General features: G+C 44.8%; 1 protein-coding gene across 1 annotated transcript in view; it reads right to left on the bottom strand.

Moving 5' to 3' along the window:
- The window catches only part of LOC126263055 (maspardin-like), a 99,119-nt gene that overhangs the window by 49,661 nt on the left and 29,986 nt on the right, over positions 1-19,472 (bottom strand). Inside the window, exons 4-5 of the mRNA XM_049960032.1 lie at positions 9,098-9,218; positions 8,507-8,615 (exon numbers count right to left, since the gene is read on the bottom strand). Of these exons, the coding sequence (XP_049815989.1) occupies positions 8,507-8,615; positions 9,098-9,218 (230 nt within the window). The remainder of the gene's footprint in view (positions 1-8,506; positions 8,616-9,097; positions 9,219-19,472) is intronic.

Consider the following 19,472-nt stretch of genomic DNA (forward strand, 5'->3'; position numbering starts at 1 on the left):
CACTCGAGTAGGTGTCAGAAAGAATGCACCACTAAAGGCGATTGGGCAAGCTGGGCATTGCAAAAGGGGCGGTCCAAATGGGAAAAGGTGTGCAAGGAGTCGGAAAGGAAAGTGTGTGCTACAGTGTTAAGGCAGAAGAGGTTAAGTTGGTTAAGAAGGTCAGCCAAGAGGGCCTGGGAGAACCCTGAAGGGGATGATGGGCATTAAAGTCGCCGAGTAGCAAAAACGGAGGAGGTAGCTGCCTAATAAGCTAAAGGAAGTCTCCTCTGGTGATATCGAAGGACAGAGGTACATAAATGGTACAGCGGGAGAAAGTCAGGCGGGGAAGGAAAAGGCGAACTGCAACAGCTTGAAGACAGGTAGTCAGGGAGAACGGTTGACTATGAAGGTCATCCCATATGAGCAGCATGATGCCCCCATGAGACAGAATGCTGACCTCAGGGGGCAGGTCAGAACAAATCAGTAAGTAATGTGAAAGCTCGAAGTGGTCATGAGGACGCAAATTCATTTCCTAAAGGTGGATTACAAGGGAATGCTGCAATGCTAAAAGAAGCCATAAATCCTCTTTGTGGGACTGAAAGCAGTGAACATTCCATTGGAGGACAGTCATGAGGAGGAAGAGATGGAGATGTGTCAACTCAGTGGCTGCCGAGTGACAGCCGGCGTAGAGTCACTACTACAGGGCCCAGGAGCAGTAGGATCCTGCTCCATGGGGTCCACGGAAGCATCAGCTTGCTTGTGCGGTCAGTCTGTGGAATACAACGCTGAAAAAGTTTGGTGGTGCGCACCAGCGAGACAGAGGGGGAAGGGGGGGCGGGGATGCTGCATGTGACATGTGAACAGTAATGTGCTATGGATATCGCAACAAGAACCAGGTCGTGACCCTCTGCATAAATTAAGACCTGTTTGGGACTTTTTCACAGAAAGATACCGAAAAGTCTTATCCATCACAAAATCTAACTGTGGATGAAGCAATATGTCTTTTTTGAGGAAGAACTGGATTCCATGTCTATGTGAAAGACAAACCAGAGACATATGGGATAAAACTGTTGATGCTCAAACAAGTTACATTTGCAATGATGATGCTTATACTGGAGGAAAACGAAATGTTGACAATTCTGTCAAATCCCTGCTGCTGAGGCTATGTTCCTCTTACTTAGGAAAAGGACATGTGGTATACAAGGACAGATTTTATACAAGTCCTGGGAAAGAAAAGTCCTATGGGAAAGAAATACATTGGGAATTTGAACTGTGATGAACAGGATAGGTTTGCCTACAGACCTAATAAAACAAAAACTAAAGAAAGGAGAAATGACATTTCATCACAAAGAACACCTTTTCTGCTTGAAAAGAAAACATAGATGTGATGTACACAAGTTGTGAACACAGCATAAGATGACTGCTTCATGTGTCAGTGTTAAATCCGGGAGTTTATAAGTTCAGGTAGTAGAGCCAAAGTTGTACTTGTCTACAGCTTGTCAAAAACAGGTGTTGACTGAGGAGACCAGCTGATGAGTTACCATTCCTTCCAGCAAAAGATTGTAAAATGGTGGAAAAACATTTTCTTCCATATTTTTATGAGGGCATTTGTGAAAGCCAACTTTATTCACAATATTGAAATGTCAAAAAAGTGTGCGTCAGCAGATTTTATGTGTAAATTGGCAAAGCAATTAGTTCAAAAGGGAGGAGCGGAACTAAATAAAGATACACATTCAGTATCTGGAGTTGCAAGTGCAGACAGACTCACAGCATGTCATTTTCCAGAGAAATTGCAACCAACAGAAAAGAAAACAAACCCAGCTAGAACATGCAAGGTGTCTTGGGAACAAGGGAAAACTGCAGGAAAGGTATTGAGGAAAGAGACCAGATACTACTTACTGTAGGACATGTAACACAGAGCTTTGTGTTCCCGAGTGTTTTAAAGATTTAATACCTGAGTGAAGTTTGTAAAAATGAGAAATAGAATTTCACAATGAAACACTTTACCTATAAATGAAGCATTTAGTATTTCCTGCTGACAAGTGATTTTAAATCAATTGCCTACCATTCTGAACGACTTATGAAAATTTTGTCCACTTTGGCGAAAAATAAAAATAATGAAAAATCATATCTTTAGAGTAATATCTACAAATCCCTGTATAATTTATTTGTGCTAAATGTGTACATATTCATAAAGAAGAAGGATGGAAGGTTAAGCTGATATACTGCCTAAAGAGGTACGTGGATTAGTAAAGTTATTAACAAATTGTAAATTGTAGCAAATTTTACTTAGGATACGGGTATAAACTGGATTGCCGACCCATTTAGTTCCAATGTATTAATATCACCAATGTATGTTATCTTGTGGTGCCTTTATTTTGCCAGCAGGTACTTATGTAGTATCCATTTGAAATATGAACTGATTAACATCGGCGGCGGGGGCATTAAACAGAGAAAGTACAAATGTTGGTTTAGGGAATAGCACTGCAACAATGTCAGAAATTTGTTCCTTGCAAAACTTACCAACTTTTCGTTTTACATATTCAGTGTTAGAGCTTTTGTTTACAAGAAATACTCCATCTCTACTTTTGCTCCTACAGTATGAACTTGCTAATTGAAATCCTTCTGGGATATATTGGGCAGTCTCAGCAGGTGTGAGCCAGCATTCATTGACACAAAAAAAAAACATGGCATGTGTTAGAGTCTAGAAAATACATTTATTTCAGGCTTATCTCACTAGGGGTAAGATAGATACTGCCTACAGGAAAATTAAAGAGACCTTAGGAGAAAAGAGAACCACTTGTATGAATATCAAGAGCTCAGATGGAAACCCCGTTCTAAGCAAAGAAAGGAAAGCAGAAAGGTGGAAGGAGTATATAGAGGGTCTATACAAGGACGATGTACTTGAGGGCAATTTTATGGAAATGGAAGAGGATGTAGATGAAGATGAAATGGGAGATATGATACTGCGTGAAGAGTTTGACAGAGCAGTGAAAGACCTGAGTCGAAACAAGGCCCCTGGAGTAGACAACATTACATTGGAACTACTGACGGCCTTGGGAGAGCCAGTCCTGACAAAACTCTACCATCTGGTGAGCAAGATGTATGAGACAGGCGAAATACCCTCAGACTTCAAGAAGAATATAATAATTCCAATCCCAAAGAAAGTAGGTGTTGACAGATGTGAAAAAGTTTAATAACTCACAGCTGCAAAATACGAACGCGAATTCTTTACAGATGAATGGAAAAACTAGTAGAAGCCGACCTCGGGGAAGACCAGTTTGAATTCCGTAGAAATATTGGAACACGTGAGGCAATACTGCCCCTACGAATTATCTTAGAAAATAGATTAGGGAAAGGCAAACCTACGTTTCTAGCATTTGTAGACTTAGAGAAAGCTTTTGACAATGTTGACTGGAATACTCTGTCAAATTCTAAAGGTGGCAGGGGTAAAATACAGGGAGCGAAAGGCTATTTACAATTTGTACAGAAACCAGATGGCAGTTATAAGAGTCAAGGGGCATGAAAGGGAAGCAGTGGTTGGGAAGGGAGTGAGACAGGGTTGTAGCCTCTCCCCGATGTTATTCAATCTGTATATTGAGCAAGCAGTAAAGGAAGCAAAAGAAAAATTCGGAGTAGGTATTAAAATCCATGGAGAAGAAATAAAAACTTTGAGGTTCGCCGATGACATTGTAATTCTATCAGAGACAGCAAAGGACTTGGAAGAGCAGTTGAATGGAATGGACAGTGTCTTGAAGGGAGGATATAAGATGAACATCAACAAAAGCAAAACAAGGATAATGGAATGTGGTCTAATTAAGTCGGGTGATGTTGAGGGAAATAGATTAGGAAATGAGACAAAGTAGTAAAGGAGTTTTGCTATTTGGGGAGCAAAATGACATGATGGTCGAAGTAGAGAGGATATAAAATGTAGACTGGCAATGGCAAGGAAAGCGTTTCTGAAGAAGAGAAATTTGTTAACATCCAGTATAGATTTAAGTGTCAGGAAGTCGTTTCTGAAAATATTTGTATGGAGTGTAGCCACGTATGGAAGTGAAACAAGGACGATAAATAGTTTAGACAAGGAGAGAATAGAAGCTTTCGAAATGTGGTGCTACAGAAGAATGCTGAAGATTAGATGGGTAGATCACATAACTAATGAGGAGGTATTGAATAGGATTGGGGAGAAGAGGAGTTTGTGGCAGAACTTGACTAGAAGAAGGGATCGGTTGGTAGGACATATTCTGAGGTATCAAGGGGTCACCAATTTAGTATTGGAGGGCAGCGTGGAGGGTAAAAATCGTAGAGGGAGACCAAGAGATTAATACACTAAACAGATTCAGAAGGATGTAGATTGCAGTAGGTACTGGGAGACGAAGCTTGCACAGGATAGAGTAGCATGGAGAGCTGCATCAAACCAGTCTGAGGACTGAAGACAACAACAACAACAACAACAACAACAACAACAACAACAACAACTATTTCAGGTATTTTGTTCCTGATGGACTGCACATTTAGGTGTGTAATTAATATTCTACTGCCAGCAAGGACAGGTTAAGAATTTTTCTGTATTTCCAATTTCGGTGGCACAGGCTGAGGCATAATAGTCTATAAAAAAATCTTCACTGCTTCTGTTAGATGAACAAGTGGCAGGAATATCCTCCCTCTTGGCTGCTGATGTAGCTGTATCTGCAGTTTCGGCTGGTCCGCAGCTGGTGCAGTATGTTGAAGTGATTGCCGCTGTTGATTCAGTAGTGGGTTTTACATATGATCTGTATCACTCCAGTTCTCTATCTTTTGGGACTGACTTTAAATTGCTTCACTTATCAACTTTCCTACCATGCACATTTCTTTACAATCCATGTGAAGTCCATGCCTGGTGAAACATGTTCTATCAAGTGAGCTGACCTCTATTAATTTGACATTACTGAGCATCTTATAAGTGCTTTTAAATTTATCACTAATTCTATGAATTGTTTTGTTTACTGGTGTCCATTCAAGTAGTGATATTTTTATTTGTAAGAAGTAATAGAAATCTCAAGAGCTATTTAAACATGTTCACAGCTGAAACTTCCTGGCAGATTAAAACTGTGTGCTGGACCAAGACTCGAAGTCGGGACCTTTGCCTTTCGCGGGCAAGTGCTCTTGCAACTGAGCTACCCAAACATGAATCACACCCCATCCTCACAGCTTTAATTCCACCAGTACCTTGTCTCCTACCTTCCAAACTTCGCAGAAGCTCTCCTGCATATCTAGCAGAACTAGCACTCCTGGAAGAAAGGGTATTGTGGAGACATGGCTTAGCCACAGCCTAGGGGATGTTTCCAGAATGATGCAAGATATGCAAGAGAGCTTCTGCGAAGTTTGGAAGGTAGGAGATGAGGTACTGGCAGAATTAAAGCTGTGAGGACGGGGCGTGAGTCGTGCTTGGGTAACTCAGTTGGTAGAGCACTTGCCCGCGAAAGGTAAAGGTCCCGAGTTTGAGTCTCGGTCTGGCGCACAGTTTTAATCTGCCAGGAAGTTTCATATCAGCGCACACTCCGCTGCAGAGTGGAAATTTCATTCATGTTCATAGCTCTATTTTTGTAGGTGTCACTAGCTCCAGCACAAATCGTTACACTGTCCTTCACCTGACTTAATCATACCTGTTACTGCCAAAGAATTGCTAATGCATTTAAGTTTTTGAGAAAGTCCCTTTGTGTGGCAGTCTCCATGTACTTTGATTTTTGTTTTTTTTTTCTTCCTCACAAAGTGAAGCTAATTTTTATCTACACCTTCTGAATGTTTGCCTGGTTCATTATTCGAAGAGTGGTTTGTAGTAATAGTATTTGTCATTTATCTTCTTTTCAGCCTACTGAGAAAAACTATTTATTGTTCATTTCACTGCAGTTTTGTTCAAGATCAAGAGCATCAAATCTGTGAGATGTAATATGTTCAAACTTTTAAATTATAGCATCCTTCTTAAAATTCAGAGTTGTGGCCCACTTGAACCACCAAGAGCATTATTTGATTCATGAAGTTCTGCATGAGGTTAAAGAACCCTCAGTCAACCCAACAGAGCTGCTACACACAGCAGACTAAGCCAAGTGGAGTACGCAAAATTTTCAAGAGTTTGCCCGTTGATTATACACTTCAACAGCTATTCATTGTATTGTGGCAACGCTTTTCGCCATTCTTACTATCTGGGCAGTTGAGACCTTAACAATCAGACAAACAAAATACTAACTGACATGTCTCAGCAATCATCATTGTGATTGGCATGTTCAAGTGTTCTAATTTGTCTAAACTGAAGAATGAGTAGTGCTTATGGTGGAGAAAGTTGTCTTTCCAAGAAGAATGTTCCAATTGCCATAAAGGATAATTAAGAATCAGATTCCCATCGAGCAATGCAGTGCAACATGCTATGATTTGTGTAGATTCTGTTTGTTTGTGTTCCTTGTGTGAGTTATTAGTTACTAATTTCTGTCTTCCTTATAATGTTGAACAGTCAGGGGAAAATGGGGACTCCCCATGTCACTCTGGGCTCTGTGTTGTGGCACAGGTTTAAAAGGCACTGTATGGAAGGGTTGGTGTAACTATGAAGCAGCCTGCAGGTGCTGCTTGTGATATATCACGGTAGAGAGAGCGGTAATTCATCTGATCACTCCTCAGTTTGCACACTGATTATATTACAGCATAGAGGACTGCCAGCAATGGTCAGTCCCCATCAACCTTGGGTATTCCTCGAGTGATTTAAACTGAAATGTCAGTCAATCATTTGCGTATGTTCTTTGATTAGTGTTACATCAATTTGATAATACACTCCTGGAAATGGAAAAAAGAACACATTGACACCGGTGTGTCAGACCCACCATACTTGCTCCGGACACTGCGAGAGGGCTGTACAAGCAATGATCACACGCACGGCACAGCGGACACACCAGGAACCGCGGTGTTGGCCGTCGAATGGCGCTAGCTGCGCAGCATTTGTGCACCGCCGCCGTCAGTGTCAGCCAGTTTGCCGTGGCATACGGAGCTCCATCGCAGTCTTTAACACTGGTAGCATGCCGCGACAGCGTGGACGTGAACCGCATGTGCAGTTGACGGACTTTGAGCGAGGGCGTATAGTGGGCATGCGGGAGGCCGGGTGGACGTACCGCCGAATTGCTCAACACGTGGGGCGTGAGGTCTCCACAGTACATCGATGTTGTCGCCAGTCGTCGGCGGAAGGTGCACGTGCCCGTCGACCTGGGACCGGACCGCAGCGACGCACAGATGCACGCCAAGACCGTAGGATCCTACGCAGTGCCGTAGGGGACCGCACCGCCACTTCCCAGCAAATTAGGGACACTGTTGCTCCTGGGGTATCGGCGAGGACCATTCGCAACCGTCTCCATGAAGCTGGGCTACGGTCCCGCACACCGTTAGGCCGTCTTCCGCTCATGCCCCAACATCGTGCAGCCCGCCTCCAGTGGTGTCGCGACAGGCGTGAATGGAGGGACGAATGGAGACATGTCGTCTTCAGCGATGAGAGTCGCTTCTGCCTTGGTGCCAATGATGGTCGTATGCGTGTTTGGCGCCGTGCAGGTGAGCGCCACAATCAGGACTGCATACGACCGAGGCACACAGGGCCAACACCCGGCATCATGGTGTGGGGAGCGATCTCCTACACTGGCCGTACACCACTGGTGATCGTCGAGGGGACACTGAATAGTGCACGGTACATCCAAACCGTCATCGAACCCATCGTTCTACCATTCCTAAACCGGCAAGGGAACTTGCTGTTCCAACAGGACAATGCACGTCCGCATGTATCCCATGCCACCCAACGTGCTCTAGAAGGTGTAAGTCAACTACCCTGGCCAGCAAGATCGCCGGATCTGTCCCCCATTGAGCATGTTTGGGACTGGATGAAGCGTCGTCTCACGCGGTCTGCACGTCCAGCACGAACGCTGGTCCAACTGAGGCGCCAGGTGGAAATGGCATGGCAAGCCGTTAAACAGGACTACATCCAGCATCTCTACGATCGTCTCCATGGGAGAATAGCAGCCTGCATTGCTGCGAAAGGTGGATATACACTGTACTAGTGCCGACGTTGTGCATGCTCTGTTGCCTGTGTCTATGTGCCTGTGGTTCTGTCAGTGTGATCATGTGATGTATCTGACCCCAGGAATGTGTCAATAAAGTTTCCCCTTCCTGGGACAATGAATTCACGGTGTTCTTATTTCAATTTCCAGGAGTGTATATTCCATTAGTTTCATGCTTCTTTACCTACTGAAGCAAATGTAATGAAAATTTCCTGGCGAATTTCTGGGAATATATTTTATATATGATTTAAATTATGGTGGCATTTCATTTATTTCATGTAGTAATAGAACTGACTGTTCCAATTGTGTGACAGTAATGACAGAGAATGATATCTATATCAAACATTCATTGCCACAAATCACACAAATGTTTTATACCAACTTTTAGAGAATGAACAAGTATACAAAAATCTTACCACTGCAATACTTTGAGATAGATTGATGGACGGAACTATACTTACTCTTTCCACCATGAAATCTATAGCATCAGCTATTCTGGAATCAACTTTATTTGTTGAAAAGTTGCCCATCACCATTTTCTTAAGTACAAGAGAAGGAAGCATCCAGAAACTGGAAAAGCAAATAAGAATTTGATTTGAAAAAGGAACATGTGGTTAAAATTTTGATGAAAATGGATGTGCAGTCCAGTCAGACATTAAAAACTACATACATGACTGCAATAATTTACTATTATAAACCTTCCAAAACTTACAACTTCACTTAAGTGTTATACCTAAATCAGGTTGATCAAAGAGATTTTCCACCAAATAAAAATCAGGGTTCTTTATTGTCCCTTTAAATAATGAAAAGTAAGTCTATTTCCACAATAGTATTGTAACTGTAAAGCAATGGATCAGAGTGTAAATTGCAACCACTCCCCTAAATCACCCCCCCCCCCCCCTTCATCCTCAGATGCCTGACAATTTTGAACAACATATACTCTCAAATATCTAAAGCAATGTTATGCCCAAATATTGCACAATATTATATAGCTCTTGTACAGCTTTCTTTAAAATACAGATAAAATCAGCAATACCCATTTGTTAACTTACATTGTTGCAGAATCACTATAGCTAAAGACTGATGTATCTGTAAATGTGTTGCAAAGTATGAGAGAGGCAACACGTGGGCACTGCACTGTGAATTCTGCAAATTTTTGGGCAAGAAATCCACCTGCAAATGAATAAATCAATTAAATTTTTTTAAATGAAAGTCATTAACATGTCAGTCTTGCCTTACAGTGTAAGCCTTTTTAAAGAGAATACATCAACATATGGGATCATGCCAATCACAAAGAAGAATATAAGAACAAACACAGAATTATGGAAACATTATTGAATGGAAAAGTGAGAACAACATGTCAAGTGCCAACATGGTGAATTTGCAAGGAAAAAAGTATTTTTAATGGTGACATATTAATATCCGCTCTAAAGGATGAAAAGGAAGGGGGGAGAGAGAAAACAGAAATTAAGAACAATTGAATGTAAGTGAAAACGAATACTACAAGAAAAATCTTACATTTAGAAGGCCTCTACACCATGCTTGTTGCTAAATAAAGCAAAGGAAGAAAATCACACCAGAATCCCTTCAAAAACAAAAGCAGCAGCTTATACATTTGTAAATAAATACTGCAAGTTATTCACTTTGTGATTAATAAATCTCTGTAAAAGACATACCATGAGGGTGAAATAATGTGAAAAAGAAGAATGAGCATGCAACCTGCAAAACCTGTTTTGCTTTGTAAAACAGCCAGATAGACAAAATGCTAATGCTGACTATGTGTATCAACCAAACCACAATTTTCACTTTACTCAGTAGTATGGCCATTTTTGAGTTATGTTTTGTTGTTGAGAGGTATTCAACATCCTACTGGCAATGCAATAAATACAGGAATTTATGTGCAAATAAAAGATCATCATACAACGTCATACAGGCAGTGTAGTTGTTCAGGCACTGACCTCTTAATTGGGAGGATGGAGTTTGTTCTGTTTGGCCATCCTGATTTAGGTTTCTCAATCATTTCAGGTAAATTTTGGGACTGTTCCTTCATCAAGGATATGGCTATTTCCTGTCTTATTGTCATAAAACACACTTATATTTTCTACGTCTATGTGTATTTTCAGCTATTTATGTTCACTATATTATGGCAAATCCTGTGCTAGTGTGAGATGATCCCTGGATGAATAATTCAAATCTAATCAGACATGAAAGGGAACAAAAGAATGCAATTAGAACTATCAACAACACCATAGTTAAATAAAATATTTGTCAACACACTATCATATTTCTTTGTCAAAGTTGATATTCAAATATTTATATCAAAGAAATTTGATGGTGTAATAGGGAACTGTATCAAATCTCGTCTGTTGTCAAATAAATGTAATCAAATCTAGGGACTAGCCACAGATTTGACCACAACAGTCATTCATCTTCTGTTCACTGCAATGTGAATGTAACCACTTGGAGTGCTGGCATCACTACATCTATTTGACATCTCTGTAGTGTGTGTGTGTAAACATGCCTTCTGAGTTGTGTTCCTTCAACTTTTTTGTAATTAATCTGCTTCGACTAGGGTGGGGGTAGAGCAAGGGTAAAGTGCATGCTATTAATTGTATGTTGATGGGCAGGTGGAATATGCTGTAGGCGACTTCATGTCCACAATCACAGCTACAGCCATCCACCTCTACATCTGGAAACATCCAGGCAGCGTTTCAGCAAGCCAGAAGAGAGGATGTGGTCATCACACTAAAATAAAAATTCTTTCTTAGCTTTCCAATCTACTTTATTTTTGAACTCTGGATGCCACAAGTTAAAAAGTGTTTCATCTGTTTTTTACTTTAATTTTGTAGTTGTTGGAACACTAATTCCATTAATTAAATTATTCAAAAATAAAAATAGTGCTTATTGCATGTATAGTGTACTAAACTTTTATTTACCTTCACATACTCCCCTTTAGTGCTTTATAAATCACTTAAGATGTTTCAGGAATTATTTTGGTTAATATGCAATGTGATATTTGCGTGCTGTGCTGTAAACTAGAGTAGCTCTCTCCTGTATCAAGAAATCACAGTGTCGCAGTTTACCTGCCTTCTGCACAAACAGCATTTCTCAAGAGAGTATTCTTTTTTGTAATATGAGAAGTCACTTTACTGAGCAAGTACTGAAATACACTCATCCATTTGTAAGTAATTTACGTATTAGGAGTTGCAGCTCTCTTAACAGATTTTTCTGAATGTTTTTATTATCTTGACATAACACCCATGGCTTCATCCAAGTACACTATGTGATCAAAAGTATCTGGACACCCCCAAAAACATACGTTTTGTTATATTAGGTGCATTGTACTGCCACCTACTTCCAGGCATTCCATATCAGCAATGTCAGTAGTCAGACATCGTGAGACAGCAGGATGGGGTGCTCTGTGGAACTCACGGACTTCGAATGTGGTCAGGTGAGCGAGGGTCACTCGTTTCGTAAGTCTGTATGCAAGATTTCCACACTTCTAAACATCCCTAGGTCCACTGTTTCCAATGTGAAAGTGAGATGGAAATGTTAAAGGACATGTACAGCAAAAAAGTGTACAAGCCGACCTCGTCTGTTGAGTGACAGAGCCCGCCGACAATTGAAAAGGTCTAATAGGCAGACATCTATCCAGACCATCACACGGGAGTTCCAAACTGCATCAGGACCCACTGCAACTACTATGACAGTTAGGCGAGAGGTGAGAAAACTTGGTTTTCATGGTTGAGCGGCTGCTCATAAGCCAGACATCACACCAGTAAAAGCCAAACAACGCTTCACTTGGTATAAGGAGCATAAATATTGTGCATGACTGAGCAGCGGAAAAACATTGTGTTCAGGTGAATAGTATCTGCCAGCAAGTGTGGTGCCAACAGTAAAATTCGGAGGCGGTGGTGTTGTGGTGTGGTCGTGTTTTTCATGGAGGGGGCTTGCACCCCTTGTTGTTTTGCGTGTCACTATCACAGCACAGGCCTACATTGAATGTTTTAAGCACCTTCTTGCTTCCCACTGCTGAAGAGCAATTTGGGGATGGTGACTGCATCTTTCAGCACAATCGAGCACCTGTTCATAATGCACGGCCTGTGGCGGAGTGATTTCATGACAATTAACATCCCTGTAATGGACTGGCCTGCACTCTGTGAAGAATGGGCTGCCATTCCCCAAGAAACTGTCTAGCACCTGACTGAACATATGTCTGCGAGAGTGGAAGCTGTCATCAAGGCTAAGAATGGGCCAACACCATATTGAACTCCAATATTACAGATGGAGTGTGACACGAACTTTTAAGTCATTTTCAGCCAGGTGTATGGGTACTTTTCCACCACTTTTCTTCCAAATACACTCACTATGCAATTGTGGTAGTAGCAACTGGAGCACATAATAACAAGCTGTTGTCCGTCATCTTGAAATTTGACAAAAAATATGATGACAGTGTAATACCACTTTCTAGCATCATCTTAAAGATCTTTGTACAATATTGGCCTAAGTGGTCTGAAATCCTCTATTCATTCACGTAGGGACCTTTCTGGCAATGAAATTGAAGGTAACAGAAAGAAGGCCGAATTTCTGAATTCAGTCTTTCAAAATATTTTCACTGCCATAAAGTATCTTAACACAGTCCCCCCTTTCAATTATCATACGAATGTCGAAATGGCAGATACTGAGCTAACTGATTGGGGAACAGAAAAGCAATTACATCTGCTCTGCAATGGAAAGGCAGCCGGACCAGATGAGATACCTGTAAGGTTACACACACATTATGCAAAAGAACTTGCTCCCTTTCTAAGAGCAGTTTATTGTAGATTGTTGGAGCAATGGAAGGTACTTAGCAACTGGAAAAAAGCACAGGTCATTCCCATTTTGAAAAGGGACATAGGACAGGCAGATACAATTATATGCATGTATGACTGATGCCATTCTCTTGTAGAATTGTGGAACATATTTTATGCTCAATAATTATGACTTTTTGGAGAATGAAAATCTAATCTATAAAAATCAGCATGGATTCTGCAAACAGAGATCTTGCAAAACTCAGCTCAACCTATTCCTCCATGAGATCCACAGCACTGTAGACAATGGTGCTCAGGTTGAAGATGTGTTCCATGACTTCAGGAAGGCATTTTACACTGCCCCACACTGCCGTTTGATGAAAAAATTACAGGCTTACCAAGTATCGGACCAGATTTGTGACTGCATTCAAGACTTCCTAGAAGATGCAGTTCAACACCTGGCTCTTAACGTAACAAAATGAACAGCTATAAAGGTAACTTCCAAAGTTTGCCAAGGAAGTATGATGCAATCATTACTGATCAAAAAATATATAAATGATTTAGTTAAAAACGTGGGAAGCTCTTTAAGACTGTTCACTGATGCGACTGTCTATAAGAAACTACTGATGCCAGAAGAGAGTACTGATTTGCAGAATGACCTACAGAGGATTGATGAATGATGCAGGTTCTGGCAATTGACCCTGAGTGTAAATAAATGTAACACTAAGCATATGTATAAAAAGAAACACACTACTGTACAGCTACACTATTGAAGACAAATTGCTGGAAACAGTGAATTGTAAAATACCTAGGAGTAATAATCCAGAGCGACAAGTGGAATGACCACATAAAACAAATAGTAGGAAAAGCAGCAGATTCCACACAGATTTATAGGAAGAATCTTAATGAAGTATAACTCATACACGAAGACAGTGGCTTACAAGATACTTGTCTGACCGATTCTGAAATACTGTTCATCACTCTGGGATCCTTACCACGGATTACTGATGTAAGAAAGAGAGAAGATCTGACAAACAGCAGTGTGTATTATCAACATATAATATAGTCAGTGTGAGAGCATTACAGAGACGCTCAACAAACTCCAGTGGCAAACATTGCAAGACAGTCTTTGTGCATCACAGAGGTGTTTATTATTGAAATTGTGAGTATGTCCTGATTTCTGAAAAGCTTTGACTCAGTACCACACTTACACTTATTGCCAGAAGTATGATCATATGGGTTATCAAGTGAAATTCATAAATGGAATGAGGACTTTTTGGTAGGGAGGACACAGCATGTTATCTCAGATGGAGAATCACCACCAGATGTAGAAGGTTGGTTGGTTTGGGGGATTAAAGGGACCAGACTGCTACGGTCATCGGTCCCTTTTTCCAAAGACAAAGAACACCCACAGAGAATAAAAACGAGGAACAGAACAGATCACAGACGATACAGAACAAGAGAAACTGAGACAAAGACAAGATGAACTAAAACCACACAGAGTGTGACGGTGGTTGGCCGACCATAGAAATAAAAAAGGAAAAGCCAACCACTTAGAAACACATTAAAAAAAATCAGTTTAAAACCATAGGCCAAAGGCCAGAATCAACACAAAACAATAAAATAAAACAAACACTCAGATTAAATGATAAAATCCCCCTGCCCGAATAAAACGTAAAACTAAGTCAGCCGTAGTGGAGTCATCTGTTAAAAGGGCAGGGAGCGTATCAGGCAGCGCAAATGTCTGCCGGACCACAGCTAAAAGGGGGCAGGCCATCAGAATGTGGGCCACTGTCAAAGCCGCCCCACATCGACATAGAGGAGCGTCCTCCCGGCGCAGTAAATAACTGTGTGTCAGCCGGGAGTGGCCAATGCGGAGCCGGCAAAGAACTACTGAGTCCCTGCGAGTGGCTCGCAGGGATGACCGCCACACAGCCGTCGTCTCCTTGACATCACGGAGTTTATTGCGCGTTGTCAGTTCGCGCCATTCATCGTCCCATAGCGCCAAGATTTTGCGGCGGAATACTGCCCGCAAATCAGTCTCTGGGAGGCCAACGTCCAGAGGTGGCTTACTGGTGGCCTCTTTCGCCAGGCGGTCAACATGTTCGTTACCCGGGATACCGACATGACCGGGGGTCCACACAAAGACCACAGAGCGGCCGCAATGGGCAAGAGTATGCAGAGACTCTTGAATAGCCATCACCAGACGAGAATGAGGGAAACACTGGTCGAGAGCTCGTAAACCGCTCAGGGAATCGCTACAGATAACGAAGGACTCACCTGAGCAGGAGCGGATATACTCTAGGGCACGAGAGATGGCGACCAGCTCAGCAGTGTAAACGTTGCAGCCATCCTGCAAGGAACGTTGTTCGGAACGGTCCCCTAGAGTGAGCGCATACCCGACACGACCAGCAACCATCGAACTGTCAGTGTAAACAATGCCAGAGCCCTGATACATGGCCAGGATGGAATGAAAGCGGCGGCGGAAGGCCTCTGGAGGGACTGAGTCCTTCGGGCACTGTGCCAAGTCGAGCCGAAGGCAAGGGCGACGAACACACCATGGGGGTGTATGCAAAGTAGCCCGGAAAGGAGGTGGAACAGTGAAAACCTGAAGCCCAGAGAGAAGCTCTTTGACGCAGACCGCTATTGTACAACCAGAGTGGGGCCGACGTTCTGGCAGACGGACGACCGATCGCGGGAACAGGAGACAATAGTTAGGATGCCCGGGCGAGCTTAGAACATGGGCAGCATAAGCGGCCAGCAAACGTTGGCGTCGGAACCGCAGTGGAGGTACACCTGCCTCCACTAGTACGCTGTCCACAGGGTGGTGCGGAAAGCACCAGTGGCAAGGCGTATCCCGCTGTGGAGAATTGGGTCCAGCACCCGTAACGCAGATGGGGATGCTGAGCCATAAGCCAGGCTCCCATAATCCAGGCGGGACTGGATTAAAGCCTGGTAGAGCCGTAACAGGGTAGAGCGGTCGGCGCCCCAACGGGTGTGGCTCAAACATCGCAGAGCATTGAGATGCCGCCAACACGCCTGTTTGAGCTGCCGGATATGAGGCAGCCAAGTCAACCGGGCATCGAAAACCACCCCCAAAAACCTGTGGGTCTCCACCACAGCAAGCAGTTCGTCGGCAAGATAAAGCCGCGGCTCAGGATGGACTGTTCGGCACTGGCAGAAATGCATAACACGGGTCTTGGCTGCCGAAAACTGAAACCCATGCGCTACAGCCCAAGACTGCGCCTTACGGATAGCGCCCTGTAGCTGACGTTCAACAGCTGCAACGCCAGTAGAGCTGTAGTAAAGGCAAAAGTTGTCAGCATACAGGGAAGCGGAGACAGAATTTCCCACGGCCGCAGCAAGCCCGTTAATGGCTATTAAAAACAGACAGACACTTAAAACAGAACCCTGTGGCACACCGTTCTCCTGGACGTGGGAGGAACTATACGAGGCCGCGACTTGCACGTGGAAGGTACGACACGACAGAAAATTGCGGATAAAAATCGGCAGAGGACCACGAAGACCCCATCCATGAAGCGTAGAAAGGATGTGATGACGCCATGTCGTATCGTACGCCTTCCGCATGTCGAAAAAGACAGCGACCAGGTGCTGACTGCGGGCAAAGGCAGTACGGATGGCCGACTCCAGGCTCACCAGATTGTCGGTGGCGGAGAGGCCTTTACGGAACCCACCCTGAGACGGAGCCAGAAGGCCCCGAGACTCCAGTACCCAATTCAAGCGCCGGCTCACCATCCGTTCAAGCAACTTGCAAAGAACATTGGTGAGGCTAATGGGACGGTAGCTGTCCACCTCCAGAGGGTTCTTTCCAGGTTTCAAAACGGGGATGACAATGCCTTCCTGCCATTGTGACTGAAACTCCCCCTCGACCCAAAGACGGTTGTAAAGATCGAGAAGGCGCCGCTGGCAGTCCACTGAAAGGTGTTTCAGCATCTGACAGTGGATGCCATCTGGCCCAGGAGCGGTATCAGGGCAAGCAGCTAGGGCACTGCGAAATTCCCACTCACTAAATGGAGCATTGTAAGATTCTAGGTGGTTGGTGCGAAACGAAAGGCTCCGACGTTCCATCTGCTCTTTAATGGAGCGGAAGGCCTGGGGGTAATTCGCGGAAGTGGAACTCACAGCAAAATGCTCTGCTAAGCGATTTGCAATGACGCCGGAGTCAGTACAAACTGCTCCATTCAGTGAGAGCGCAGGGACGCTGACAGGTGGCCGATAGCCGTAGATGCGTCGAATCTTGGCCCAGACCTGCGATGGAGTGACATGGAGGCCAATGGTGGACACATACCGCTCCCAGCACTCCTTCTTGCCTTGGCGGATAAGGAGGCGGGCCCGCGCACGCAGCCGTTTGAAGGCGATAAGGTGGTCTATGGAGGGATGTCGCTTGTGACGCTGGAGCGCCCGCTGGCGATCTTTAATCGCTTCAGCGATCTCAGGCGACCACCAAGGCACAGCCTTCCGCCGAGGGGACCCAGAAGAACGGGGAATGGCAGATTCGGCGGCAGTAACGATGCCGGTGGTGACCGATTGAACCACCGCATCAATGTCATCAGTAGAGAGAGGCTCAAAAGCGGCAGTGGAGGAGAACAAGTCCCAGTCAGCCTTAGTCATAGCCCATCTGCTAGGGCGCCCAGAAGAGTGGCGCTGTGGTAGTGACAAAAAGATCGGAAAGTGGTCACTACCACACAGGTCGTCATGCACACTCCATTGGACAGACGGTAAGAGGCTATGGCTACAGATTGAAAGGTCAATGGCGGAGTAGGTGCCATGTGCCACACTGAAGTGTGTGAAGGCACCATCATTTGACAGCGAGAGATCGAGCTGCGACAATAAACGCTCAACGATGGTGCCTCGACCTGTTGCCACTGACCCACCCCACAGAGGGTTATGGGCGTTGAAGTCGCTCAATAGCAAGAAAGGTGGCGGCAATTGGGCGACCAGTGCAGCCAGGACATGCTGCGAGACATCACCATCCGGTGGAATGTAAAGACTGCAGACGGTAACAGCCTGTGGCGTCCACACGCGTACAGCGACAGCCTCTAAACGCGTCTGGAGAGGGACAGACTCGCTGTGCAGAGTGTGAAGGACATATATGCAGACGCCACCAGACACCCTTTCATAAGCTGCTCGGTTCTTATAATAACCCCGATAGCCACGGAGGGCGGGGGTTCGCATTGCTGGAAACCAAGTTTCCTGGAGAGCAATGCAGAAGAAAGGGTGAAAGCTGATAAGTTGGCGGAGCTCAGCTAGATGGTGGAAGAAACCGCTGCAGTTCCACTGGAGGATGGTACTGGCCATGGCTGGGAAAGGCGTGACGGGACTGGGAAGGCAGATTACGCCGCCGGGTCACCTGCTGTCTCCGATTGAGCACCCGCGCTAGTGCTATTAATGGCGTCTGAGGGACCGCCGAGATCGAGGTCCTCAGCGGACGCCAGAATCTCCACCTCGTCCTCAGACGCAGAGCTGGAAGGTTGCGGTGGGGTGGCTGCCACCGCGAGTTCCTTGGGCTTAGAGCTCTTCTTCTTTGGTTCCTCACGCTGCTCCTGGGGTTTGACTGGCTGGGAGGGCTTCACCGATTCAGTCTCCGGGACTGAGGAGGATCGTGAAGCCCTTCGACCAGCTGATTGTGGGCACTTACGCCACTGGCGGTCGTCAGCCTTCCCGCTGGTGGAAGCCTGGGAAGGGAGGGACCCAAGGGACCCCTTGCGAGCGTGAGAAGCCAAAGAAGTTGGACACTTCTCTGGCTTAGAAGCAGGGACGGACGTCCCTGATGGGGGGGATGGTGTTGCCCCTGAGGTAGGTGGCGCAGGAGCAACCCGGTGGGTAGAGCCCCCCACTGGCAAGGGGGCAGGAGGAGTTGTACCACTCAGCGATCCGGCCGGAAGTCGCGAAACTGATGGGGCGAGCACAGGTGTTGTAGCAGCGGCATAGGAAGATGTCATTCTCACTGGATGTAATCGGTCGTATTTCCTTTTGGCCTCAGTATAAGTAAGTCGGTCCAGGGTCTTATATTCCATGATTTTGCGCTCTTTCTGGAATATTCTGCAGTCTGGCGAGCAAGGTGAATGATGCTCCCCGCAGTTGACGCAGATGGGAGGCGGGGCACATGGAGTATCGGGATGAGATGGGCGTCCGCAATCTCGACATGTGAGGCTGGAAGTGCAGCGGGAAGACATATGGCCGAACTTCCAGCACTTGAAGCACCGCATCGGGGGAGGGATATAGGGCTTAACGTCACATCGGTAGACCATCACCTTGACCTTTTCCGGTAACGTATCACCCTCGAAGGCCAAGATGAAGGCACCGGTAGCAACCTGATTGTCCCTCGGACCCCAATGAACGCACCGGACGAAATGAACACCCCTACGTTCTAAGTTGGCGCGCAGCTCGTCATCAGACTGCAAAAGGAGGTCCCTATGGAAAATAACACCCTGGACCATATTTAAACTCTTATGCGGTGTGATCGTAACAGCAACATCCCCCAACTTGTCACAAGCAAGTAACCGCCGTGACTGGGCAGAGGATGCCGTTTGTATCAGGACCGATCCAGAGCGCATTTTTGACAAACCCTCCACCTCCCCAAACTTGTCCTCTAAATGCTCGACGAAGAACTGAG

This window comes from Schistocerca nitens, chromosome 6, assembly GCF_023898315.1.
Source record: "Schistocerca nitens isolate TAMUIC-IGC-003100 chromosome 6, iqSchNite1.1, whole genome shotgun sequence".
Taxonomy (NCBI): Eukaryota; Metazoa; Arthropoda; class Insecta; order Orthoptera; family Acrididae; genus Schistocerca; species Schistocerca nitens.